The sequence below is a fragment of the Colias croceus genome, chromosome 23 (genome assembly GCF_905220415.1).
Source record: "Colias croceus chromosome 23, ilColCroc2.1".
In the NCBI taxonomy this organism is placed as follows: domain Eukaryota; kingdom Metazoa; phylum Arthropoda; class Insecta; order Lepidoptera; family Pieridae; genus Colias; species Colias croceus.
The window spans coordinates 7,114,578-7,140,324 of NC_059559.1; the positions used below are offsets into that span (position 1 = coordinate 7,114,578).

Genomic DNA, 25,747 nt, shown 5'->3' on the forward strand with positions numbered 1-25,747 from the left:
CATGCTTTAGAGTTTCAGTCGCAGATAGGACGTGAAGTGGTATAGACAATAATTTAGGTCTATCTAGTGTTAAGTGTAGTTCAATTGTGAGTGCCATTACTTGAAAAAGGATTACCAAAACGTGTAGGTATGTTAAAATTAAAATTTAAAATATGATAATTTAGGTATTTTTATACTATTGAAATAGGTTATTTTTTATGTATGTGTTTTTTATGTATACAATGTCAGAAATCAAACCTGTTTGTCATTTAATTTTTATTTATTTATTATAAAAAATTTAATCAAAATTAGTTGAACATTTTATATAAGTAGATATGACACAAAATATCACAAAGGTGGTTAACCTTTGTATAACCTATGTCGATTTGAACAGATTACTATTCCAAATCAATATTATTTTTCTCAAGTATGTGCCATTTAATATGAATTAAAAAGAGTTTAAAATGTAATTTCATAAATTTTGAGTTATAAAAATCGATATTTCTCGCTTTCGTTAAGTTTGTGTAAAGTGACAATGTCATATCAAAACAAAATAATGCATATGTCGCAGGCAAATAATTGTATTATTTCGCCGTTTACAAATGCTCGGCATTTTGTAATATGTCGAGAATTTACTTTTTCCAAAATTCTACAAAAAGAAGCTCGCGAGCCGATGCGACGGAGCCCCACTTTGTGGGGCTCCTATATCTGTGTACCTAGTTTTAAAAAGATGAACCTAACCTAACCCACCTCCTTATCCAAACGAAAACTTCTGATTACGAATTCTCGACTTATTACAAAATGCCGAGCTTTTGTAAACGGCGAAATAATACAATTTGCCTGTGACACATTTACAAGGAAAAGGTTCAAACTGTCTGCAACTTCTAACCTCTTAAATAACAGTTTTATCGAATAGCTCATGATCTAAACAAAGACATTTATTTATTTAATTAAAAAACACTTTTTAATCGTCATTGCTTCGATTTACTAACGGTTCAGAAAGCAGATGATGATGATGATGATGATGATGATATTTAACCTGTGGTCAATGTGCTAGGTCCTAAATAAGGTTAGTCATCTTTCACGAATTGAACTTCAAAAAAAAACATAGAGCATTTTGTAGATATACTAGCTTTCTGCCCGTGGCCTCGCCCGCTTTGTCTTCAACGTAATAAATTATATACTAAAACCTTCCTCGAGAACCCACTGTATCTATTTAAAAAAAAAACACATCAAAATCCGTTGCGTAGTTTTAAAGATTTAAGCATACATAAGGACATAGGGACAGAGAAAGCGACTTTGTTTTATACTATGTAGTGATGATGATGATTAATCGCCTTTTTCATACTCTCGTCATTTGATATAATTAATTATTAACCCATTGAGCCCCCAGCACAGCTGCAGCGGCCCGATCGGTCCACGACACAATAGATTTTCTATTGTGTCTGTGATTCCGGGGGCTGATAGCTTTGAAATATTGACTGGGATTTATGAGAAAAAGTACGTAGTTGACGATATACCTACTCATCAGGAAGAATTTTGTTTCAATCAGCATTGTAGGAATGTAGGTATTTATGACGAAAACCGTGTTTAAAAACTTAAATCTTAAATATTATAAATGCGAAAGTTTGTGAGGATGTGTGTGTGTTTGTTACTATTTCACTCAAATACTACTGAACCGATTACAATGATACTTAGCACACATATAGAGGGTAATTTGGATTAACACAGAGGATAGGTATAAATTTATAAAGAATAGAAAAAATTCGATCACGAGGCGGGATTCGAACCCGCATCCTTCGCGCCATTCCGGGGCGGATGCCTAACCAACTCAGCCACTCGTGACCCGCCTGAGCAATCGAATTCATTCTATTCTTTCAGTTTTATGTGTCTTAAGGTTGCGGTCATGTGTCTTAAGGATGATGTCTGAAGGATGCGGGTTCGAGTCCCGCCTCGTGATCGAATTTTTTCTATTCTTTATAAATTTATATTTATAAAGCATTTGAATGCCATAAAAACCAAAAAAATATATAAATTCACAGAGGATAGGTTTTATCCCGGATATCCCACGGGAACGGGAACTAACGGTTTCCCTTTGAAAAAGCGGGCGAAGCCGCGGGCGCAAATCTAGTAAGTAATAATGCAGACGATATTTATTGAGATAATTCCATTATAAGATGAGAAGAGACTAATTAAATTAAAATACTTAGGACATATGATTATTAAGAAATTTCAAATGAAAAAGAGTATCAACAATTTCACCTCTTAAAAAGTTATAAGGTAACACAATTTAGATCTTATTTCTACCGTCGCCGATCCTAATTCTTAGTAATGAATACTAAATTATCCTAAACGATTCAACGACCTTACAATGCAAATATAATACACTAAAGCTAAATCGATTTATTAACGTTAACTAAACTACTGCGACGATCTAAAATATAAAAAGGAAACGCTAAAGTTGCTAATCTCTAGAACAGCCTGATCCGATTTCAATAATTATTTTATTATTATTCATATGGAGAGAAAACGTAACAATATGTACCACAGGCGAAGCCGTGCTAGGAGTACCTGAAAAATGAACAAACTTAGTTTTAAGAAAGTCTTAACACGCTTCAATAAGTTACACTCATGAAACTATTGTATTGACATCGATACTTGATAAGTTAACAAAGACTTTGTAGGGCGATATGCCCAGCGGTGGGCTACGTGGCTAGTGTTGGTGGGATTTGTTGTAAAATGAAACTACAGTAATTAATCTTGTATGCAAAACTACAAGTCCCTTCGCGCTTAGAGGTATACCAATAGTGGGACACCCTGTATAGTGTATATGTCGCGACCGCGACGGTAACAATCATGTTGTTTTGTGGACTGACTTAATTTGGGTTAAACGTACGACTAGGGTGTTCAGTGGTCATTGCAACGAACAGTTTTAATGAAATCCATCATGGTCAAGTGGATTAAAATCGAATCGAGTAATATTATAAACATGTCGGTTACAGCTTAATTAATAAAAGCTAACAAAACATCCTACTAATATTATAAATACGAAGGTTTGTGAGGATGGATGTATGTGTATGTTTGAACCGATTACCTACAAAATATTACAATGAAATTTAGCACACTTTTAGCACATATACAGGGTGTAATCGTTAAGTGTGCACAGGTGATTATTCCGTAACTTATGCAGATATCAAAAAAACTTTAAACTGATATCGAAAGTACTTAGCCAAATGAGTAAAATGACAATAATAAGTTTTTTTAAATTAAACGAGATATATCCAAAAATGTTACATTGAACACTCCCATACATTTAATTTCCCATACATTTTGTATTCAGATTTCAGAGCAATTTTCGAAGTGACGTCATCAATGTGCAATACTGTAGAGGAGCTCTATTTATAGTTTCTAAATGAACTTTTCTTAAAGTTTCGAAGCAATTAAAGGAACAAACCAAAAAAAGAATAATAAAACTATAACCTTTCATATTAAACTAGCGGTCCGCCCCGGCTTCGCCCGTGGTACATATTAACGTTTTCTCTACATAAGAACCATCCTCGTACTTCAAGGAATATAATAAAAAAAGAATTATCGAAATCGGTTCAGCCGTTCTCGAGTTATGGAATTACAACGAAAAGTGGCATTGATTTTTATATATTAGATGTACATGTAATATTCATATTTCATACTAAATGTATGGGAGGGTTTCAAGTTAATTTTTTAGAATATTTCTCGTTATATTTTTAAAAAGTTATTATTATCATTTTACTCATTCGATATCAGTTTAAAGTTTTTTGATATCTGCAATAGTTACGGAATAATCGCCTGTGCACACTTAACGATTACACCCGGTATAGAGGGTAACTTGGATTAACAGTTAACACATATATACAATAGGTTTTATCCCGGAAATCCCACGGGAACGGGAACTATGCGGGTTTTTCTTTGAAAACGCGGGCGAAGCCGCGGGCGGGATGCTAGTATTAAATAATAGTTGATATCAATAAACAAAAAAAACATAGTTAATAGTTTTATCTATTTACTAGAATTGGCTAGGGTTATATAAAAATATAGAATATACGAAACACATACAAAACTTCCTTCGCACACATACATACAAAAAGAGCGAGATAGTACGAGCGATCGCTATACAAAAGAAAGAGACAAACTTATGTTTCATAATTCACACGTTTTTGTTTAAACGTGTAATATAAAATATATGAGATAGCAGGCGTTGATAAAAGATGTTTTTTCAAGGTTCACTGCAATATAAATCAATTCATTAAAAATGCAATCAATTGTAATCGTTCAACGGATTAGTGAGACGGACAAAGTAATTAATTTTACTATATTTATAAAACTACCTTCACTTCTGGCAAAAAGGCTACTACAAACTTTGGTAAGAAACTTTCAAATTACTATCGGGACCGTTAACCTTTTATTTACAAACAGATTACGCCGAGAATTGAACTGACTGGCAAATTCATATTACGAACAACCAGCCATGGTTAATTATTCTATTATATGAATTTGCCAGTCAATTCACGGTTTAAACTGACTGGGAATAAGAGGTAATAATCCGACCCCAGTTAAAGTTCTTATTACCATTAATAATACGCTTTTATAAACTTTATCTGTAGGCTGTATGTTTGTATGTAACCGACTTCTTCAGACTCGATTTCACCCACTTTAAACGGACAGATTTAATTCATACTTGGTACACTTACCAAGGTTCGCTGAAAATTGTTACTCTTTCACGCAAATACTACTGAACCGATTACTATGAAATTTAGCACACATGTGTAGAGGGTAACTTGGATTAACACATAGGATAGGTTTTATCCCGGAAATCCCACGGGAACGGGGGGTTTTTCTTTGAAAACGCGGGCGAAGCTGCGAGCGGAAAGCTAGTATTATCATAAAAACAAATTCTTAAAATTATTTATATTATTTCTCTGAAAACTATCTGGTCTGAACTTTGGCTCTTTGTTAAGTTAACGCTATAATTACCACAGTACATAATATTAATTTAAATAATTATGATTTAATATAGGCATAAAGAGGTCCACATACTATATTATACAGGGTGTCCCACTGTTGGTATACCAAGTGGTATACTAAGCTCAAAGGAGGTTATAGTTTTGCATACGCTGAGTAGGTACGTAAAAAATACTTATAAAATTCCAGACGCTATTTTTTTCAAAAAGATGAATTTTTAAAACTCTATGTGTACACCCATAACAAGCAACCCGCCCAACTTGGCCACCAGCACGTGAGTTAACAAATTAAATACTAAAAAAAGCTTCCTAAATAACACAGTTGACAGATATATACTACGTACATACAGTTAGGAAACTAAGCCCCTGCGATGAAATTATGACGTATAGCTATAGGGCTGTTACCTTTTTGATATTTAACCGACTTCAAAAATGGAGGAGGTTATCAATTCGGCCTGTATATTTCTGTTTGCTTTTTTTCACAGTTGACTTTGTGGTAATTTTGAGATTAAAACCCGTTAAAATTAAAAAATGGTGTAGCCTAAATATGAATTTACAAGAAGAAACAATCTCAATAAAATATAATTATACCTTGTAAAAGTAAATAGGTACGTTTTTTTCAGTGCTATATTTCGAAATCTTGTCTTTTTTGGACGCCGAAGGCTATTTTAATGTAGGTACCTACCTAAATTATTTATAATGCTTGATATTTGTATGATACATATAAGTATTCAATAATTATTTTAAACCAGAATTAACAATACTTTTATGTAGGTATACCTACTAAATTATTTTTAAAACGATAAATTAAATTAAATTAAAAAACACAAAATATGCAAAAATAAATTAAAATTATTATTATACGAACATAGAACCTCCTTTTATATAACCTTTTTGTTTTAGGATGAAAAAGAAAATAGTTTGACAGGCTTAGTGCTTGACAAAGTGGTAAAGTCACGTATCGATAAAAATACAATAATTATTATAATATCTATCTTTTTCTTCCCTAATATTTACGTAATTATGCACATAAATTTAAACAAGATTTTTTAAGGTTTCCATTTTTTAGATTTTCGTGCTCTTCTAGATTGCGTAAAAAATAGATGCGGTCTTTAAACAGACTGGACTCCTAATAGGTAGGTACTATTTGTAGCTATCATTTTGGTAGAAAATATGTCAACATAATTTAAAACTCATACTGCCATATCTATAGAAATTAAAAAATAGTCTCTTTTTAACTTGTAATCAGATACGATACAGATATATATTTATTGAAAGGGCTACAAACTGAAACAATCGATATTTATTTAATGTGAAATGACATCACTTTAAACTTTTTTCCATACTATATTCAAAATCTGTGGATGTGTCACCCGCTACTATCGATCCCCCTCAATACCCTCGAAAACACGCTTTATGGGGGGGGGGGGGGGGGTGTCATTTCGAACATTTTGTATGAAGTTTCCTTACTGTATGTATCTGTATATTGTGTAAATAATTTGTTCTATCTATTAAAATGCGTGTATGCCGTGTCAGAAGTGAAACTTCTTTGGCAAGATTCAAAGATACCAAAATCGTCGCCTTAGGTACTCCATGACGTGACGGTATTGCCATGACGCTTCCTTGAAATTCGCCACTTCTTGCAACTCTCAACGCGCCTAAAGAAGTTTAACTTGAAAAAAGGCATCAAAATCCGTTGCGTATATTCAAGCATACGTCATAGAGACAGAAAAACAGCGACTTTGTTTTATACTATGTATTGAAAATCTTTTCTATAATAGGTATAAAAATGAATCGCAAAATGTGTTAGTAAGCGCATAGCTCTAGTTCAGCCGTTCTCTAGAACGGCTGAACCGATTTCGTTAATATTTTTTATAATTTTCCTTGAAGTACGATGGTTATTATGGAGATAAAACGTAACACGGGCGAAGCCGGGACGGACCTAGTGCAAAATGAATGAAAAAATGCAGTTAATACATAGTTTAATACATTGATAGTTTATTGATTTATCCGTAGACGTTATAAAAACTAAAATATCTAACCTTGTAAAACCCGTTAAAAATAATCTTCAATGCAAAAAATTTGCATCAAACAAACATCAACAAATAAGTTATGGATAACCGGTTTCTAAAATTGTATAGTAGTTAGTGTATTGGTGTTCAAATTAAGAGACTTTAACTCTTTAAAAAAGGGCGTGTGTGCCGAGCACACGTGTCAGAAGTGAAACTTCTTTGGCAAGATTCAAAGCTACCAAAATCGTCGCCTTACCCCATGACGTGACGGTATTACGTGGTATGAACTACTTACATGTAGCTTTCCGCCCGCGGCTTCGCCAGCGTTTTCAAAGAAAAACTCGCATAGTTCCCGTTCCTGTGGGACTTCTGCGATAAAAAGTAACCTATCTCTTATTCTGAGTCTTCAGCTACATAAATATAATTGAAAATCAAACGAACTTACCAAGTGAAGTTCGATGACAATTATGTGAGCAGCTTCATTCGAAGCGATTTATATTGACGTGGTGTAGTAGCGTTCCTAGCCTGAGCCTTGCACGGGTTTTTTAAAGGTATAAGTATTATTAATTTAAATTTATACTTTTATAATTTTTAAATTATACTCTTTTTTTTTTTTTTTTGTGGCAACACTTTTTACCCCTACCATTTACCCCCATCATTTCTCAAACGGTTCGTTACGATGTGTAGGTCATTTGTTGAGAGATATTTCACATTTTGTATTTATATAGGGCAGGGAATATATTAAAATGTTATGTAATACATTTGTTGTCGAATTAACCGTAATCTTAGGGTGGGTATCTATAAATCGCTTCGAATGAAGCTGCTCACATAATTGTCATCGAACTTCACTTGGTAAGTTCGTTTGATTTTCAATTATGTTTCGCAGCTTCATTCTTTGCGATTTATATTGACGTGGTGTAGATGTTTAGAGTAAATAAAATGTGAAATGGTGATAAAAATTGAAAAACTTATGGTAAGTTTCATATTTTTATTTGCAATAATCAATTAACTATAAATATTATAAATCACACATTATTTTCATAATTTAACCATTAATTATTTTTCTTGCAGGTTACAATCATTATTAGATAACAATGTTTTAGCAAAGCTGGTAGGATCAGTAATTACATGTCTATTGTAAAACTTAGCAAATACTGCAGAAGAATCAGACCATCCCGCAGTTTTGCGTATAACATCAATGTTGACCCCAAGTCTATTGGCAGTGGATGTGGACGCATGGCGAGTACTATGAGCACTAAATATAGAAGTATCTACTCCGCTGTTATGAAGCGTGTCCTTTATCCATTTACTGAGCGTCTGGGAGGTAACTTTTGAGTATGGTTTTTTAAAACTAATAAATAAATGATCATTATGTCGAAGTGTTGATGTTTTATTTACGTACTATTCTAGACATTTGGCTGGACAGATTTCCGAGCGACTACTGAAGTAAGGAATTCTTAAAAGAGGCTGTAACGAGTACGGCTTAGAAGTTTTAATTAAATCTGAAATCATTATTATTATTTCACTTGTGCCTCTTATATCAAGGTCCTTTAATTTAATAAGAGCAAGTGTTTGTACTCGATGCGCTGTTACCAAAGCCAATAGAGTTGCAGTCTTTTTGGAAAGAGTTTCCAAACTGAGTTCATTATTTGGCCACTGTTGGGCTAAATGTTCGAGAACTATACTCGGATCCCAGGTTATATGATATTTAGGATTTGTTGGCCTCGATTTGAAAACTCCTTTCATAAAGCGTTTTACCCTATCATCTTCTAAATTAGATAAAATTAATGATAAGGCAGACTTATAGGAGTTAATGGTACCGTATTTAGCACCTTTATTAAATAAATCGGTAAGAAAATGTAAAACTACAGGGACAGATGCAGAGATGTAGCTATAGTTGTGGGTACTGCAGTAGTTTATCCATGTCTTTATGCAGCCATCGTATTGTTTGTAGGTAGAATCAGATAACGATGATAACATTATTTGTACCGTACTTGGTGACAAGCCTTTCCTTAGTAAAGCTTGCCTGAAAGCTTCGCGGCAACCAACTTCAGAGTTCTGTGTAGGTTGTGGTTGATCCTGAAGGGAGAAGTTAATAAATTAATATCAGGTGCAAAATATATGGGCTTGGTTGTCATTAATTTCTGAAAAATTGGGAACCAGGGTCGCGTAGGCCAATACGGTACCACAACTATACCCTCTGCCTTTTCTTTTATAATCTTTTGCATTACCTTTGTTATTAAACAAAAGGGGGGAAATGCGTAAAAGAACTTATTTTTCCATGAAACCGTAAATGCATCTATCGCCCATGCATCAGGATCGTTTTTCCAAGTTACATAGGTATGACACTTTGCATTACATCTACTTGCAAACAAATCTATTTTAGGGACACCAAAATTAATAGTTATCTCATCGTATGCATTTTGGTTTAGTTCCCATTCTGTATCGTGAAATTTCTTCCGCGATAATTGGTCTGCTTCACAATTATCCTTTGTATTTATATAGGATGCAATAATAGTTATTTTACGCATTTCACACCACTGCCAGATTTCTCTGGTAACCACATTAAGGTGATCATATTGAATACTACCCATTCTATTTATACAAGAAATTGCGGTGACATTATCAATTCTTAGCAAGATTCGAGAAGAACATAAATTCTTCGCGAAGGATTTAAGGGCAAGAAAAGCTGCTTTTAATTCTAACTCATTAATATGCAATGTTTTTTCACATTCTTTCCAGTAGCCAAAACATTTATTGTTATTACAATAGGCGCCCCAACCGGTGTTAGATGCATCTGAATAAATCTCTAAATTAAAATCTTCAATCCCGAGAGGACAATTACCTATATCTATATTACGGATCCACCAAAGCATATCCGATTTTAAATTATCTGGAATTTTAATTATCTGTTCGTAGCTAGCGTTTTTAAGCAAACACATATATTTATACTGTTCGAAAATTTTAGTATATAACCAAGCATATTGAATTGCGGGACAAGCTGAAATTAATAAACCGATAAATTGAGCAAATTCTCGTAATTTGCATTTTTTAGTATTTAAGACGGTGGAAACTTTTTCTTTAATTTTTAACTTCTTATCGTCGGGTAGTTTTAATAACATATTATTGGAGTCGAATACAAAACCTAAAAATTTGCATTGCATCTTTGGTACTAACGAACTTTTCTCTAAGTTAATCAAAAAACCTAGTCTTTCAAAAAGTGTTTTGGTCAAAGTTATGTTTTCTTGGCATTCTAATAGTGTTCTACCAATACAAAAGACATCATCAAGATAAACGACTGATATCATACGATGAGTTTTTCTTAAAAATTCAAATATAGGTTTTAGAAGTTTCGTAAACACGAACGGTGCGGTGCATAAACCAAATGGCAAACAATTAAATTCGTAAAGGACTCCATCATACTCAAACCGTAAGTACTTTCTGTGCATTTTATTTACTGGTACTAAAAAATAAGCATCTTTTAAATCGATAGTTGCCATGAAACAGTTTGGAGTTATCAACTTTGACGCAGTACGATAATCCTCCATTTTGAAATGTTTAGTTTCAATGAACTTGTTAAGGCATTTTAAATTAAGAATAAATCTCTTGTCACCATTTGGTTTAGACACTAGGAAAATAGAGGATAAAAACTCGCCCGGTTCATGGTTACAATGCGATATGGCATTTATAGATAATAATTTCGACAGACACGTATCAAAATCTTGTCGTTCTTGTTCCGTTTTAGGATACACACTAGGCTTATCGGTTCTAAACGGATAAGACTTAAAAGGTATAGAATAACCTTTAACCCACGATAAAATGATTTGATCATTAGTTATATTACGCCAGTTATTAAAATAATGCTGGAGTCTTCCAGCATATCGCACCTGGTCGATTATTGCCTCCGCTGCGGAGCTGGTGTCTTCGAAGGCGGGTACGTCCGGTCGGGGGGTCGTCGTGCACTGTTGCTCGGAGGTGGACGCGACGCTATGTTGGGCACACGAGCGAAACGGTTGTCGTGGCGTTTGTTGTCCGCCTGGCGCTGCTGAGGAACATAGTTCAAACGGCCCTTGTTGGCTTGATTAGTCGCCACAGATACACTAGGTCTATTTTTAGGTTTTTGTATATTCTTTAAAGATTCACCTGACTGTTGGATAGACTTGGCCGCTTTAAGTTTGTCCGAGATATTCTCACCGAACAGTAACGCATCTCGTTTCGTTTCTATTAGGGCGTCTTTTAATTTGGTGTTAATCGAGGATATTACAAATTTTCTTCGTGTCCTCGTTTCAGCATGATGGCTGTCACACAGTAAACGACACGCATCACTTAAAGGCTTTAAAATTTTTTGTTTTGACGTCTCATTCGCTATGACCATTTGGGTGACTGTTGCAAGAGCAGACAGTGCAACCCCAAGTTGTTTTTGCCTGTAGCTGAGCGACGTGTCTCTTTTAATTAAAGCTTCAGGCAGTGCAGCCTTTACCTCCGGGTTGAGAGCAGGGGCCAGCAACAAATCGCAATTATTGGGAACTAGATATTCTTTGTAAAGGATATCTTTTATTTCCTTAGGAAGTCCTTTGGAAAGGATGTCCTGCCATCTGCTGGCTACATCCTTATGGATCGCAGGGCCGAGCGAGGTGTCGGTTTTTGGAGCGTCTCCTAACAATTGAAGGACGTCTTCATCCAGCTCCAGCTCTTCATTTTGTTTATCATTGTCCACCGATGTTCCCGGTTGCGGTTCAACAACCTCATCAGGTCGTGGCGAGTCGGGACGTGGCGCGATTTCTTGAGGTGACAAAGGCGGACATGGTGATAACGGTCGAGGTGCCTCATCAGTTTGGTGGTCCCTCAGTGGCGACTGGCAGTATAAAGACCCAGGGGATGGCACATCCAATGGTTCGCCTGCAAAAACATTTCTATATAGCAAATGTTTTTTAAAAACAGCGACAGTATCAGCCCAAGTATAGCAGTACGCGTCGCTTTATTTGTGATAGAAGAAACCCAAGTATGGTATCCTCGCATCACTAAGCATTGATTAATGTTGATGATAGTAACAGCCCAATTTTAGCAGTACGCATCACTAATTAATCAAAACAAAAAACCGTTGTATTTTTTAAAAATTACCAACTTACTTATCATATTTTCTTCCGACGAATCGCTTGTAGATTGATTTGCTCTTTTGGCAAGCCGATTTTCTAGTTTTTTAATCTTTCGTCTAATTTCTTCGTCCGTCTTTTCATGTTTCCTTTTCTTCCCCATATTGAGCACTAATTATTTTAATTTTTTAAAATTCAAAAATTATTTTATCGGAGACGTGCGAAGGCTTGAGCACGGAAACGCAGAATGACCTACACATCGTAACGAACCGTTTGAGAAATGATGGGGGTAAATGGTAGGGGTAAAAAGTGTTGCCACAAAAAAAAAAAAAAAGAGTATAATTTAAAAATTATAAAAGTATAAATTTAAATTAATAATACTTATACCTTTAAAAAACCCGTGCAAGGCTCAGGCTAGGAACGCTACTACACCACGTCAATATAAATCGCAAAGAATGAAGCTGCGAAACATAATATTTTATTGTAATCGGTTCAGTAGTATTTGCGTGAAAGATTAACAAACATCCATCCATCCATCCATACAAACTTTCGTATCTATACATATAATAAATCTGTAGAAGGGTCAATTCTGTACATTGAAAATATTGAAAAAATAAATAGCAGGGGGTGTTACTGGATCGATACCAAACCCAAATATGTGATTAAAAAAATTTTTGTCTGTCTGTCTGTATGTGAAGACATCACGTGAAAACTAACAGTTCGATTTCGATGAAACTTGGTATAATTATACCTTTTTATCCTGGGCGTAAAATAGGATACTTTTTATCCTGGAAAAATACGTAGAAAAAAAATAATCTTAATTTTTCAGTTTTATCCATAGACGTTGTTCCGTAGAACCGCGAACACACGTTGCGTATTATTATAGGCCTAGCCGTATTTGGGAATTGGGTCCAATAGATATTTATAAGATGTTATTGTCAGAGGTACCTAATCAAAATGGAGAAATAAACCATCCACGCGAAGACCGACATCCGCGCGGACGGAGTCGCGGGCGGAAGCTAGTTTATAATATTAGTACACGTTTTATAAAGAACCTAGTATAATGTGTAAAATTTAATTTAGTTAATAATTTTATTGATTTTTCAGATAAGCTACATGTCGCGAAAATGATGATTCCATACCTGTTTATTATTTTATTATTTGCTACACAAGGAAACACGTTGAGCGAAGGTATGATAGTTCTTCTTTCTCTCATTCTCTTTTTATGATGTTCTTCTTCTTTTACTCTATCTTTTGTATCTTTTGTTATATATATTCTGAATTAATCCAACTAATATTATAAATGCGAAAGTTTGTGAGGGTGTGTGTGTGTGTTTGTTACTCTTTCACGCAAATACTACTGAACCGATTACAATGAAATTTAGCACACATATAGAGGGTAACTTGGATTAACACATAGAATAGGTTTTATCCCGGAAATCCTACGGGAACGGGAACTATGCGCGTTTTTCTTTGAAAACGCGGGCGAAGCCGTGGGTGGAAATCTAGTGTACCATAAATGGCCACTAATGAAAAAATAACAACTTAAATTTCTCTTTTTTTCGCATCGTGATCAACTTCCCTATTTCTCGGCTTTATATTTTACTTTTTAAAGGCGGTATTTTCTTGTTTAAGAATTATTATTTTCGTATATATCCATACTTAATATTATAAATGCGAAAGTAACTCTGTCTGTCTGTCTGTCTGTTACTCAATCACGCCTTAACTACTGAACCAATTTGCATGAAATTTGGTATAGAGATATTTTGGTACCCGAGAAAGGACATAGGATAGGTTTTATCTTGGAAATCCCACGGGAACGGCAACTATGCAGGTTTTTCTTTGACTGTGCGGGCGATGCCGCGGGTGAAAAGCTAGTTTAGTCATAAATCTGAATACTTAAATACTATGTAACATGTTTAATCTTAAGAACTTTTGGTATACTTCCAAAATATATTATTTTTTTTTTAATTATTTTACTGATATTATTGCATTTTTTTCTGTCCTCTGCCTAAACATACAAAAACGCAATAATTTTACATAATTTACACCAAGATTCAAGATATTTTTCTCTTCCTATAAAACAGGGGACGCATGCTCCAAACACGATGGGAATCCCGGGAACTGTAAGCCTATAACATCCTGCCCCAGTGCGTTATTGGAAATCAAGGAGAGGAAGAGCCCTAAGGTAAATATATCCATACTTAATATTATAAATGCGAAAGTAACTCTGTCTGTCTGTCTGTCTGTTACTCAATCACGCCTTAACTACTGAACCGATTTGCATGAAATTTGGTATAAAGATATTTTGATACCCGAGAAAGGACATAAGATAGGTTTTATCCCGGAAATCCCACGGGAACGGGAATTATGCGGGTTTTTCTTTGACTGCGCGGGCGATGCCGCGGGCGAAAAGCTAGTAATTAACTAAAATAATTAGTTTTTTAGCTTCAGCTTTATAACTAATATTATAAAGCTGAAGCTAAAAAGCTAAAAAGAGCAACTATGGAGTTTCTTGCCGGTTCTTCTCCGTAGATAATTCTTGCCGAATCGGTGGTAAATGTAAAAATGTAAAGACGTTTCAAAAGTGCTTCTTGAAGAAGTCTAATTGAATAAATAAATGTTGACATACAGATATGCAGCTTTGAAAGTGGCACGCTAGTAGTGTGCTGCGCTTCTGAGACCAAACAACCTCCGAGAAAACATAGACTTCGTAACATGAGGTATGTATATCAATGACCTATTATACTAGTAGACGCGGCATACGCCAACATCATTGCACTAAAAAACAGCGTAATTAATACATACCTACTTACTAACGCATCATCACCAATACAGTTGTTCTCTCTTTCACTCTCACGCACGAGACATAATACATGTCTCACTCATGTACTTCGTAATAACAACTGCCGATTAAAATACAAAAAGAACGTCCAGCCACGACGCTGAATGGTGCGTGACTAAGTGAAACTCGGGCACTTACCTGAGTTTTTTCTTGCCAAAATAGAGAGCGGGTAACGTATCTAGCTCTTTTATATATCATCGATGTATATTAATTTAATAATAACAATTAAATCTCTCAGTCACATTCAAAAACTGCCCGAAGCAAAAGTCTGTCTACACGTATATAAGGCAGAGTTTTCTATAAAGCATATAAAATAGACTTTGAACATTACTGCTACGAAATAAGGTGATAATTTCAATGAATGTTTTATTTCTGATTCTGAATTTTTAAGGGATGTGTGTGGCTACTAAAAATCAGATTACCAATAATTAAGAATTTAATTTGTTCAAGGCGAGTCCTTTTTGCTACTATTGCTATTTTTGGTATTATAGATTAAAATAAATAAATAAACATTCCAGGACAAATTTCACACACGGCACGATCTGATCCCATACTAAGCTTTCGCTTGTGTTATGGAAACCAGATGGTTTAAAAACATACATATATAATTTGAAATAAATACCTATATAGATAATTAACACCCAGACACAGGGCAAACATCATCACACAAATATTTGCCCCGGGTGGGAATCGAACCCACGACCTCTGGCATGGAAGGCAGAGCCAACCAACCAAGCCAACCGGTAAGTCAATATTGTTAAGATATTTTTTTACATGATGGCAAATAAGAATTATTTCTTACTTACTTACTTACTTACTGGAGTGGCGCAGGGACCCAAAGTGAGTCTTGGCCTCCGACAATAAGAGCCTCCATTTTACTCTATCCTGCGCCATCTCTTGCCAGTTTTCGATTTGGAGGGTGCGCAGGTCTTTGGCGATTTCGTCTTTCCAGCGGTACCTAGGACGCCCAACCGGACGGCGTCCTGATGGCCGTCCCAGGTACGCTCGTTTCGCTGCTCGATCTTCCCCCATTCTTTCTACATGGCCGAGCCATCGGAGTCTTTGCGATTTAATCTCACCGATGATATTTGGCTCAGCCATTAGGTCTTCAAGTTCCAAGTTTTTCCTCCTCCTCCAAATTCCTTCTTCAGTTAGCACTGGCCCAAACATCTTTCTCAAGATCTTCCTCTCAGTGACTAGGAGCTTGCCTTCTTCCTTTTGTGTTAGTGTCCATGTCTCACAGCCGTACATTAATATAGGTCTTAATATGGTTTTATAGATTAAGATTTTTGTTCGTCTGCTGAGGATCTTCGACACCAGTATTTTATGTAAGGCTGCACTGCAGCGGAGGGTATTTTGTATTCTTATATCAATTTCCTCTTCCCTCGTGTACGTATCGGTCACAGTGCATCCCAGGTATTTAAATTTGTCCACACCTTTATAGACAGTGTCTCCTACTAACAGGTCGATCCTAGGTATCCTGCTGTTTTTGTATCGGCGCATATGCATGTATTCGCTTTTGCCGTGGTTGATTCGCAAGCCTATTTTCTTTGCTTCCCTTTCCAGGGTGAGTGCGGAACACACTATCTCTTCCTTCCTACCTCCTAGTAAAGCAAGATCATCGGCATACCCTATCACCTTATGCTGTCCATTTAATTGCACTCCGCCATCGAGTGTGAGAATGTGTCGGATGATGTGTTCAAGTGCTAAGTTGAACAGCATGGGTGACAGCGCATCTCCTTGCTTAAGTCCTGTGAGCACCTCAAATGAGTCGGTAACCTCCGAGCCTACCTTTATCACAGCCCTGCTTTCTTTGGTGGCGACCTGTATCATCTTGATTAATTTTGTAGGGATTTTAAAATTATGTAAGATTGTAATAACTGAGCTGCGGTCCACGCTGTCATACGCTTTAGCGAAATCCACAAACAGCATATGGATATCCTGCGCATACTCCCACCTTTTCTCCATGAGTTGTTTGAGGAGGAAGAGTTGATCGACTGTACTTCGGTTGCGTCTGAATCCACACTGGTAGTCGCCTATTATGGCCTCAGCGTACGGCTCCAACCTCTTGAGCAACACGTAGGACAGGATCTTAAAGGCAGTGGGGAGTAGCGCTATTCCACGATAGTTTGTGCACTTCTTTCTAGAGCCTTTTTTGTGGATCGGGCATATAACTCCTACGTTCCACTCTTTTGGTATTTTTTCTTCGTTCCAGATGTTCTGTAGTAGGTCGAAATATTTTGATTGTATGACACTTCCACCGTATTTCCACAGCTCTCCAGGTAAGTTGTCAATTCCTGGTGCTTTATTGTTTTTCAGCCTCATGATAGCGGACCTCACTTCTTCGTACGTCAATGGCTGTGATTCTTCATCGCTTTGGAATTCGGTTTCGTTTATGTCTTGATGAGTCGACGGGCAGTTTAAAAGGTTTTGGAAATAGTTTCTCCACATGCTCTTAATAGTTGCCTGCTCTGTGACCAGATTACCGTCATCGTCTTCCAAGAGTTGCAAAGTAGGCTGGAAGCCTTTTTTGAAATTTCTTATTCTCTGGTAAAAGTGCCTACTTTCGTTTGCTGTGATTAGATTTTCTATGTCAGTTATTGAATCCTCCAAGTATTTTCTCTTTGCATTTCTTATTGTCCTTTTAGTTTCTGTACATATCTCATTGTATTTTTCTTCCCACTTATTGTCCTGTTCCGCTTGCAATTTCAGCTTTCTTCTCTCATTCAAGAGCTCTTCACACTTTGATGTCACCCATTTCCTTCTGTTTTTCCATTTCTTTCTACCCAGAACCTTCAGACTTGTTTCCTTCACTGTTTCTTTTATGGTGTTCCATGCTTCTTCGATGTTGTCAGAAATCACTAACCCGTCAAATCTATTTTTCAGTTCTAATTGGAAGTCTTTATTTACATATTCATTTCTTATCTCTTCTACATTAATCCTGTCTTCACGTGCTACAGTTCTTGCTTTAGCGACTTTTATCTTAGCCCTGACTTTTATGCCCACCAAATAATGGTCACTGTCACAGTCTGCTCCTCTAAATGTTCTTATATCTTCTATGATATTCCTGTGTCTATTGTCAATTATGACGTGATCTATTTGGTTAACAGTTTTTCCATCCGGCGACTTCCACGTTCCTTTGTGTATATCCTTGTGGGGAAACTTAGTGCTTTGGACTACCATTGACTTTGATGACGCAAAACTGATAAGCCTAGTACCATTATCGTTAGACTTGTCATGTTTGCTATGTTTTCCTATGGTGGGCATGAATGCCTCTTCTCGTCCTATCTTTGCATTCAGGTCCCCGAGGAGAATTTTGGCGTCGTATCCGGGGATATCATCGTAAACCTGATCTAGTTGCTCGTAGAATTCGTCTTTTATATCGTCATGTGCCTGTTCCGTTGGGGCATACGCATTTAATAGAGTGATATTATAAAATTTAGTTTTTAGTCGCAGGATCGATATTCTATCTGATATTGGTTTAAACTGTATCACGTTGGGCAGAAAATGTTTGTCAACTAAAAAGCCTGTTCCATTGACATGTCTATCAAAATCAGAGCCACTGTAGAATAGTGTGTGACCGCTTTCTAGCTGGCATTCTCCATTTCCAGGCCACCTTACTTCTTGCAACGCGGCTATGCCGATTCTATATTGGTGCAGTTCTCTGGTGACCTGGTATATGGATCCCGGCCTATACAAACTCCTGATATTCCATGTAGCAAATCGTATTTCCTTTATTCGTAGCCGTGTGTCGTTGGTGTTGGGATCAGATCGTTTCTCTCTTCTTGTCGGTTTCGTAACATGATTATTTTTACGCGGGAGGGGTGTTAACCCTCCGCACAACCCCCGAAATGCTGGAGGACCACATCCTACTTTGGTCGGCGAGTCCATCGGACTTAGCCAGTAGCTAGCTAGGCTATACTACCGGCCGTTCCCCCATCCGCCACCCGGGGGACGCCCCCCTACGCTGTGAGGCCCAGCGCGGGGAAGAAAGAGAAAAGAATTATTTCTATTTTATTTAATTCCGGTAGTATATGTATAGTCACCCTATGTGTTAGAGGAGGTAAATTATTAAGAATCAGAAGCATCTGAATTCCGTTAAGTATTCCTATCACCATGTTAGAGACAACGTTCTCAAGAGCGTTAATTATGTTCTTCCAGAACTACTACAACTACAGGGGCACCCATTGATTTGAAGTATAGCACAGAATGCTCCACAGCAGAGAGGACTGGAAAGAAAGCTCATGATAGTAAGTATTGTGATAGAAGAAAGATTCCAAACGTTTTCTTAAAGTTCCTTAGCATGCCAAAAAAAATACTTGTCTCAGTGAAAAAACATTGCTTGCATGGTCGGATCAGTGTTTCCATTCCTGCCGAGCCGAGCTTTTTTCACCCGCATCGTTTAAAACTTTAAAAATTGATTGCTTTAAAACTTTACGAATGAATTAACTTTTCTCAAGAATCACGCTATCCATTGGTCCAATCAGAATGGAAAATGATGGAGTAGTTTATGAGACGTGACAAGACAGACAGACGCAGCAGAAGACATTGTTTTATAATATTTATTCACTATCTGCGCCCCACGGCTCCGGTCCTGTTGGTCTTAGCGTGATGATAGGTATATATTATATAGCCTATAAGCCTTCCTCGATAAATGGGCTATCTAACACAATTTTTTAAATCGGACTGATCGAAGTAGCTTTTGAGATTAGCGCGTTCAAACAAACAAACTCTTCAGCTTTATAATATAAGCATAGATTTAATTGTATTCTATGTTTTATTATATTTGGTAGTATAATGAAATGATAAACGAATCTTCCAGAATGCCTAGAATACCAAGAAAAGTATGTATACCCGTGCCGTGATAGTGGCACACCAAGCGGTGGGCTGGTCCGCATCAACCAATGTAACAGGAAGCCAGAGGATCTGATCACGGGCGGCATGAACTCGTACTTTGGGGAGTTTCCTCATATGGTATGTACAAAAATCTTGAAAGAACTACGAGACAACGCCTGGGCATACATATTTATTAAAAAGTGACTTGATTGTGAAAGATTAAAAATGTTCTGTGCTTCTCCGTAGAAATTCGCTTACACTAAACGTTAGGCGATAAATCCCGGGCTAAAATTCAAAGACGTGTCAAAAAAACCTATATTATAATTACCCTACTTTAATTATTTGGATAGCTTATGGGGAAATAGCTTTGTTAGAACAACCACATGTCTCGGATTATGTTTAGCAGTAAATCCTGTGCCTGCTCACTCGCCCATTCATTTGTTGACCTCGAGACGTATTCCTTTTAATTGATATCGTGTCCACGAAGAATCATCAAGAGATATATAGAGAATAATGCAGATGATAGTCCAAAGTCTCATAGAAGGTCTATGTAATAAATAAATATTTCCGGACAATTTTCACACACGGCACGATTTGATCCTATACTAAGCTTTCGCTTGTGGTATGGAAACCAGATGGCTGATAAACATACATATATAGATAATTAACATCTAGACACAGAGAAAACATCTATGTTCATCACACAAAATATTTGCCCTGGGTGGGAATCGAACCCACAACCTCGGGCTTGAACGGCAGTGTACCAAGCCAACCGGTCAGTCTATCTAATGGAAATATAATTATATGGTCTAGTGATGACCTCTAATTTACAGGCATTACTAGGATATGGTGCAGTACAAACAAAGTGGATGTGTGGAGGAGTGATAGTGAGCGAGAGGTACATCCTCACAGCTGGACACTGTATCTACAGTAGAACTAGGTGAGTTTCAACGTTTTATAGTAGTAATCTAGACACGCGGCAGCGTGTCAAGCCGAGTTCAAGCGAAGAGAACTGGCGAGCAGCAGCCGTGTGTATATTTACACGAACCATTTCGAGCCACTTTTCACCCTCTTATAACTCGAAAACTATTTGAGTTAAATAAACCAAATTTGGTACATATCAAGAGGACCTCAAGATAAACAAGAACCTTAAATTTCATAAATACAGATTAAACAGTTGCGTAGATATTAATATCCAAAAATCGCAATTTTTAAGACTGACTGACTTATAGACATATACAAAACCTAACCCACTTCCAGATGACCTAGAAAGTTCAAATTTTGTAATCAGCTAGGTAATAGTGAGTGTACAAAGGAAAAAATCAGAAAATACTGAATTTATTTGTATTTAATTTTTTTTTCAATGACATTAATTTTGTTTGTATGGAAAAATGGAAAAGTTTAAAAAAATAGAAAATAGTATATTCACCTTACTAGTCTTAAAAAATAGCTCAAAACTAATCAGTGGCCGAAAAAAATTTTGAAATCCATCAATAAATGACTGAGATATAGATTATTGAAGTTTACACATTAGGACGAAACATCTGTAGATTCGAAGCGCCTCTGACATCACACTCACTCGCGCTAGTATCGCTAGGGCGGATTACTTCGATTGCATGATTTCTTTATTCAAAACTGTTATTAAACGTAAAATAAAAGAAAATTGTAATAAAATTATTGCTCATACAGTTAAAAATAATATATAATTTTACATATTCACATTTATTTATTCTTTATTTATGAGCGTTTAGTTTAGTTTTAATTTCAGTGTAAATAAATAAATAAATAAATAAAATCTTTATTTTGCTTTAAACATGGTATTCAATGGTGATACAATTATATAAATAAAGCACAAACATGTTCAGCCAATACAAGCATGCAAAAATAATTAGGTACCATAAATGGTGTAATGGAAGAAGGCTTCGTCGAAGGTCGAAATGATTTAATTTGCGTAATATTAATATGAGTGAAACATCTTTAGGCGCGTTTAGAGTAAAATTTTAAGATCGCGTCATGGCAATACCGTAACGTCATGGAGTAAGGCGACGATTATTCTACAACGATCTTTGCATCTTGGTAATAGTGTGTGTACAAATTCACGCTGGATGTTTGGAAAATCATGTAATCTTTTAAACAGAAAACGAGTTTAAAAAATTGCAGATAATGACGGGGCAATGTGCGCTGACATTCATAACATATAAGAAAATATAGAAAACTAGCGGTCCGCCCCGGCTACGCCCGTGGTACATATTTCGCAATAAAAAGTAGCCTATGTCCTTTCTCGGGTATCAAAATATCTCCATACCAAATTTCATGCAAATTGGTTCAGTAGTTTAGGCGTGATTGAGTAACAGACAGACAGACAGAGTTACTTTCGCATTTATAATATTAGTAAGGATAATACTAAACAAACCATACAGAGAAACCGCAAGAAAAAATAAAAAAATCGTATATAAAAAGTATTATATTCATAAAGTAAATCAAATTTGCAGAGTAATTTTCTATACAAAAAGTAATGATATCCCACCAAAAACATAAATGTAAAATTTGGAGCCGAGTTCAATCGTTGACTTAATTTGCCAAAAAAAGAAATGAGATCTAAATGTGTGCCAAGTTCTGCAGACAGTCCAGAAATTTATTTACAAAGATGTATTAAGTTCTTAGGTTGACTGAAAACTCAATTGTTTTATTTTCCCTTAGAGAACAATGTTTATTCCAAAATATAACTTTTTTAATTTGAAAAATATATTTATTTTCACAAAGCAAACAACTAATGACCTATTGAACCCCATAATTTGATGAGGCTAGTTTTACATACTGCTTATATTTTGTGAGGTTCTAAAAACTAGCCTCCTCAAATTATGGGGTTCAATAGGTCATTAGTTGTTTGCTTTGTGAAAATAATTATATTATTCAAATTAAAAAAGTTATATTTTGGAATAAACATTGTTCTCTAAGGGAAAATAAAACAATTGAGTTTTCAGTCAACCTAAGAACTTAATACATCTTTGTAAATAAATTTCTGGACTGTCTGCAGAACTTGGCACACATTTAGATCTCATTTCTTTTTTTGGCAAATTAAGTCAACGATTGAACTCGGCTCCAAATTTTACATTTATGTTTTTGGTGGGATTAAACTTTACTGAGTACTTTACTAGTAGAAGCTTTTGCCGTGTGGTCAAAGAGATAACACACACATTTAAATGCAGCGTTACCTATCAAATAAAAAACGGAGTGATTAAATGGCCCAAAATGGATATTTCCATGGAAATAACGTGTTTCACTACGGTAAAAGCTAGCCTATATCAATTCTAGCCTCCTTACTATCTCCAGACAGATATATAACTGAAATAACTCAATCGTAAAACGACGTAAAAAGAAAGAGAAAAATAAACAAACACAGTTTTACATTTATAATATTATTTGTAAAGATACACAGCAAAATCGTTGCCTTACTCCATGACAGTCTTGCCATTACGTGACCTTGAAATTTTACCCTCAACGCGCCTAAAGAAGTTTCACTTCAATAATAACTGTTTTCAGTGGTCCAGTCCTCAAGGCAAGAGTAGGAATCCTGGAAAGGACAGAAACGGTGGAACCAGAGAAAGAGTATAATGTTGAAGTCATCAAGCACCCGGATTATAAGCCACCTCTGAAATACAATGATATTGCGTTGTTGAAGACTGATAGAGAGTAAGTTTAATTGTATTTAAAACAATGATATTTGGGTTTAATTTTTGCAAATTCTTTTAGAATCAGATTTTATCCAAATTGTATCAGCTTATTTTGCTCAAAAAGTAGCAAACATCCATCCATATTCACAAACTTTCGATTATGATAAAAGGCAGAGTTGTACAATTTTGTCTATAAAGGCAAGGTTGTAAAGAGCTGCTCAGTTCGTTTTCAGTACTATGTTCGAATTGGAATACTACCTATAGTATAAATTTACTAGATTTCCGCCCGCGGCTTCGCCCGCGTTGGCAAAGGAAAACCCGCATAGTTCCCGTTCCCGTGGGATTTCCGGGATAAAAACTATCCTATGTGTTAATCCAAGTTACCCTCTATATGTGTGCTAAATTTCATTGTAATCGGTTCAGTAGTTTTTACGTGAAAGAGTAACAAACATCCATACATCCATACAAACTTTCGCCTTTATAATATATATTAGATTTATATCCCAAATATCGCAAAATGAGACATGTTATTGCAAACTTCTACTAATAAAAGCATGATAAAAAACAATGCAAAAGAATACAAGGAATAATAATTATAATCATTTCACTCCTTTTTATTTTAAACAATTTGTACTTTATTCATGTTTTATATAACAGCATAGCTCTAGACCGCTACACGCTGCCTGCGTGTTTACACGACGGAGGTCCGTTGAAGAATGACAGCGCGATAGTGAGCGGCTGGGGAACTACCGTCTTTAGAGCGCAGGCGCTGGCTGATGTTTTGCAAAAGGTATTTGAAATGTAGTCAATCTTTACAATTGCAGTAATTTTTATGCAAGGTAAATAAATTATTAGTGTAAACAGGCGTAGAGCATTCTTTCGTTGTTCTTACTTCTTGGTGCGTTCGAAAAGATTCTATGCAATGTTTTTATATTGAACAACACTGAATACGAGTTTTCGTTTACACTAAAATTTCACGAAAGAATGCTCTTGCTCTAGAGTCTAGCTCTATTTTCGTTGGTGTAAATACACCGTTAGAGTTGCAGTAATTTACAACACATAGCGATTCATTTTAATTATATAGAATTAAGATACTATTAATGTTATTCAGGCGACAGTAACAAGGTTCGATGAAGCAGAATGCCACGACAAACTGGACTCGATCCGGCACCTCACTCGCGGTTATGACCACTCCACACAAATGTGTTATGGTGACAGAGAATCTAATAAAGACTCTTGTGAGGTGGGTTTCTGTATACCTATTAGCAATATGTTTTAAAGTGAAACTTCTTTAGGCGCGTTGAGAGAAAAATTTCAAGGTCGCGTCATGGAAAAACTGTCTATGTCATGGAGTAAGCCGACGATTTTAGTATCTTTGAATCTTGACAAAGAAGATACACGCTTGACACGTGTGCTCGGCTCACAATTTTTTTAATGTAAAGTCCTAAAATAGTGGAGAAAATGGCTATCTTACGAAAATTGACGAATACGTAACTAAGAATTTGTAAGCAATAAACGAAATAATTAAAGTATGGAATGTCAAATGTTATTTTTAGGCCAAGTAGGTACTCCGTACTATACATAATGATTTTACTATTCTTATTTCTGTTATCAATGTCAGACGATACACAATTCAACATATTATTACCCCATGTACCACCTCCTGGGTTCGATTCCCGGTGGAGACAGAGAAAAAAAAAAATGTCTCGGTCTGGCAGGGCACAGAAGACTGATCCCTACTTGTCCCTAAAGAAAATCGATCAGTGAAACAGATGTAATGCATCTGCCCCTTACCCCACTAGGGGACACGGGACTTCACTTACCCCATACCGATTTTTAAATGTCAAAACCTTTTCAGGGTGACAGCGGCGGTCCCTTACAAGTAAACCATCCAACCATACAATGTATGTACTCTGTGATCGGTATAATTTCGTCTGGGAAGTGGTGCGGTTTTGCTGGCGAGCCTGGGATCTACACCAGGGTATCTGCGTATTTACCCTGGATCGAGAGCGTGGTGTGGCCATAGATCCATTAAAGCTTGGATCTATGAAAACCGTGACAGCTTAAAAAGCTACTTAAATAAACAAATCTCTTACGATATACTTATTATGTAATTTTATAAGATTGTTTTTGTGTAAGTGTCTATAAGTTTAGTATCTATGTAATTATAATAATTATTAATTATATGAATAAATAAGTTTCATACATAATTTGTTTTAATTCTACTTAATATATAATATTATAAATACGAAAGTTTGTGAGGATGGATGTTTCTTCTCGTTTCTTCTTATCTTTCACGCAAAATACTACT

The 25,747-nt window shown here is 35.9% G+C and overlaps 2 protein-coding genes across 4 annotated transcripts; one reads left to right on the forward strand and one right to left on the reverse strand.

Annotated features, from left to right (window-relative positions):
• LOC123702455 (serine protease snake-like) lies at nucleotides 1-25,558 on the forward strand. Of its 3 annotated transcripts, none has more exons than XM_045650203.1 (11): nucleotides 1-127; nucleotides 13,189-13,272; nucleotides 14,169-14,269; nucleotides 14,716-14,804; nucleotides 19,088-19,176; nucleotides 19,749-19,900; nucleotides 20,596-20,702; nucleotides 23,306-23,455; nucleotides 24,094-24,226; nucleotides 24,548-24,679; nucleotides 25,295-25,558. In XM_045650203.1, exons 2-11 carry the CDS (start codon nucleotides 13,209-13,211, stop codon nucleotides 25,460-25,462), a joined length of 1,185 nt encoding a protein of 394 aa, XP_045506159.1. In that variant the 5' UTR covers nucleotides 1-127; nucleotides 13,189-13,208; the 3' UTR covers nucleotides 25,463-25,558. The 3 variants fall into 3 exon arrangements, with proteins under 3 accessions (XP_045506159.1, XP_045506160.1, XP_045506161.1); XM_045650204.1 differs by having other exon boundaries at nucleotides 6-123; XM_045650205.1 differs by lacking the exon at nucleotides 1-127 and adding an exon at nucleotides 4,271-4,378.
• LOC123702254 lies at nucleotides 8,390-12,491 on the reverse strand. The gene is made up of 5 exons (XM_045649946.1): nucleotides 12,469-12,491; nucleotides 12,118-12,333; nucleotides 11,132-11,887; nucleotides 10,876-11,033; nucleotides 8,390-9,067 (listed from the first exon to the last, which is right to left on the reverse strand). The coding sequence occupies exons 2-5, from the start codon at nucleotides 12,242-12,244 to the stop codon at nucleotides 8,390-8,392; spliced, it is 1,719 nt and encodes a 572-aa protein (XP_045505902.1). The 5' UTR covers nucleotides 12,245-12,333; nucleotides 12,469-12,491.
• Nucleotides 25,559-25,747: the final 189 nt, after the last annotated feature.

What these genes read in the sequence shown, in the direction of transcription:
- LOC123702254 (XM_045649946.1), bottom strand. Translation starts at nt 12,244, where the DNA reads ATGGGGAAGAAAAGGAAACATGAAAAGACGGACGAAGAAATTAGACGA. An exon ending in GTCGGAAGAAAATATGATAA is followed by an intron (nt 11,888 to 12,117) that starts GTAAGTTGGTAA and finishes ATGTTTTTGCAG; the next exon opens with GCGAACCATTGGATGTGCCA. An exon ending in CAAGTCTATCCAACAGTCAG is followed by an intron (nt 11,034 to 11,131) that starts GTGAATCTTTAA and finishes TATGTTCCTCAG; the next exon opens with CAGCGCCAGGCGGACAACAA.
- LOC123702455 (XM_045650203.1), top strand. Translation starts at nt 13,209, where the DNA reads ATGATGATTCCATACCTGTTTATTATTTTATTATTTGCTACACAAGGA. An exon ending in TGTATCTACAGTAGAACTAG is followed by an intron (nt 20,703 to 23,305) that starts GTGAGTTTCAAC and finishes AACTGTTTTCAG; the next exon opens with TGGTCCAGTCCTCAAGGCAA. An exon ending in TTGTTGAAGACTGATAGAGA is followed by an intron (nt 23,456 to 24,093) that starts GTAAGTTTAATT and finishes TTTATATAACAG; the next exon opens with CATAGCTCTAGACCGCTACA.